The following is a 2342-nucleotide window of genomic DNA, read 5'->3' on the forward strand; positions in this document are numbered from 1 at the left end:
CACACTCCCTCCACACGACAAGGCTGAACCCATGCCTCCTTGGTTTGGTGGAACACATGTCAAACAGACATCAATGCCACGTGGCATATAAGACGCAGCGATAAACACGAATGAAAATAAAGAAATTGTGATCAAAAGCATTTGACGTAACAGGCTTCATTGTTTTATGAGTGTACAAGTGTGATAATATTCATGCAATATCATTTATCTTCATTGTTTATAAGCATATGACGTAACAAGCTTTATTTATAAAAAAGCATTCCCATCTAATAAGCAATCTCCATTAGTTAAGCCTTCATCCATCTCAAGACAAATCAATAAGGTGAATTACAGTACAGAACACTACACCAGTCCATGGCAATAACTTGTTCTACCGTTATCATCTTCATCTTTCTCATCCTCTTCACCATTTTCTCCGGCCAAGTCCTCTCACAGTCCGACAACAGCACTAAATCAATCTTAGAAGAATGCCGGCCAGAATCAGGGAGCTGCAACAGCAACTCGAAAGCTTTGCCGCTCAAGATCATAGCCATTGTCTCCATCCTTGTGACAAGCATGGTTGGGGTTTGTTTGCCTCTGCTATCTCGCTCCGTCCCTGCTCTGCAACCTGACAGAAACCTTTTTGTCATCGTTAAGGCATTTGCATCTGGTATCATCCTCGCCACAGGATTCATGCATGTTTTGCCTGATTCCTTTGATATGTTGAGATCTCCCTGTCTGCCTGAGAACCCATGGCATAAGTTCCCCTTTAGTGGCTTCGTGGCAATGTTGTCTGCAGTGGGAGCTCTAATGGTGGACTCTATCACTACTAGCATATACAGCCGGAGAAGCAGCATGGATGTAAAACCAGCAGAGATAGAAGTTGCTGATGATGAGGAGGATAACAGGGATAGAGAGATGGGTGTTGTAATAAGCTCTGGTGTACACTTTCATGGACACTGTCATGCTCCAATAGATACCACCACCAGTGGAGACTCCCAGCTATTGCGCTATCGTGTTATTGCCATGGTTAGCTTGATTTCTGTGAACACATATATACATGAATTTGCTTGTGATCGAGCTCATTGAATTAGAATTAATGGTGGTTTAATTTGTTGGCAGGTTTTGGAACTGGGTATTATTGTTCATTCAGTTGTGATTGGGCTTTCATTAGGAGCCTCAGACAACACCTGTACAATAAAGCCTCTCGTAGCTGCACTTTGCTTCCATCAAATGTTTGAAGGAATGGGACTCGGTGGTTGCATCTTCCAGGTATAGAGAATTAGAACCTCCATGATGGCTTCCATTAATGTTTTAATTACAGTAGGATATGATTAATTTGCTATTTCTCTGATCATTTCAGGCGGAGTACAAGTTTCTAAAGAAAGCTCTAATGGCTTTCTTCTTCTCTGTCACAACCCCATTTGGGATTGTCCTTGGAATTGCATTATCAGCAACTTACAAGGAGAATAGCCCAAGCTCTTTGATGACAGAGGGACTATTGGATGCTGCATCTGCAGGGCTTTTGATCTATATGGCTCTGGTCGACCTCCTTTCTGCAGATTTCATGGGCCCCAAGTTGCAACGTAATATTAAACTCCAGATGAAGTCCTACCTCGCTGTACTCTTGGGTTGTGGTGGCATGTCTCTGATGGCCAAATGGGCTTGAGCCTTGAGATGATACATATTAAGGAGATAAGTTATATTGTAATAAAGTGTATATGTAAAATACACAGAACCAGTCTTATCTATTACGTTGGAATGTCTAATCATGATATATAAGTTGGGTAATTTACTCATACCATGAATTCATTCTCCCGGATTTCATGTGGCACTGTATTAGGAGTCCACGTGTATCAGTTCAAAATCCTTTGCCACATGTCCAATTAAGCAACTCATCCCCTGCTTTAATTTGCAATTGTAGGAATGGGAATAGTGGACTAAGTAGGATGTATTAGGAAATTCATATAATTAATCCAACAAATATATTATTAGGAAATATATGGTATAAGCACATATAAAGACACATTTTAATAGTTTATTCATACTTGATTTTAGAGCAGGTTATAAATATTAAATTTGATTATATAATGTTGACTTTCTTGTGTGGCCTAAACTAAGTATGTGTATATATATAGGAGACAAGTAGATATTGCACTGTGACTTTACCAACAATGCATTAATTGATGTCTCAACTACTCTCAATTTATCAAAACGATCAATAAGATTTCCAAAATGTGATGATCAATTATTATATATAAACACCCACAACACTCAGAACCAGGAAATAATTATAAATTAATAAATTATTAAACACATACATGGACCATTAATTAATTGTCCACTACAAAAAATTATAAATA

General features: G+C 38.7%; 1 protein-coding gene across 1 annotated transcript; it reads left to right on the forward strand.

The window, feature by feature from the left end:
• Positions 1-292: 292 nt before the first annotated feature.
• On the forward strand, positions 293-1832 carry LOC104586519 (putative zinc transporter 10). Its single transcript, XM_010243780.2, has 3 exons — positions 293-1008; positions 1102-1251; positions 1343-1832. The coding sequence occupies exons 1-3, from the start codon at positions 355-357 to the stop codon at positions 1646-1648; spliced, it is 1110 nt and encodes a 369-aa protein (XP_010242082.1). The 5' UTR covers positions 293-354; the 3' UTR covers positions 1649-1832.
• The last annotated feature ends 510 nt before the right edge of the window (positions 1833-2342 follow it).

The sequence above is a fragment of the Nelumbo nucifera genome, chromosome 7, assembly GCF_055504915.1.
Source record: "Nelumbo nucifera cultivar China Antique chromosome 7, China Antique-T2T, whole genome shotgun sequence".
NCBI classification, from domain to species: Eukaryota; Viridiplantae; Streptophyta; class Magnoliopsida; order Proteales; family Nelumbonaceae; genus Nelumbo; species Nelumbo nucifera.

Excerpts from the sequence above, each read along its gene's own strand:
- LOC104586519 (XM_010243780.2), top strand. The coding sequence starts at position 355 with ATGGCAATAACTTGTTCTACCGTTATCATCTTCATCTTTCTCATCCTC. Across the intron at positions 1,009-1,101 it reads GCTATCGTGTTATTGCCATG|GTTTTGGAACTGGGTATTAT; the intron begins GTTAGCTTGATT and ends ATTTGTTGGCAG. Across the intron at positions 1,252-1,342 it reads TCGGTGGTTGCATCTTCCAG|GCGGAGTACAAGTTTCTAAA; the intron begins GTATAGAGAATT and ends TGATCATTTCAG.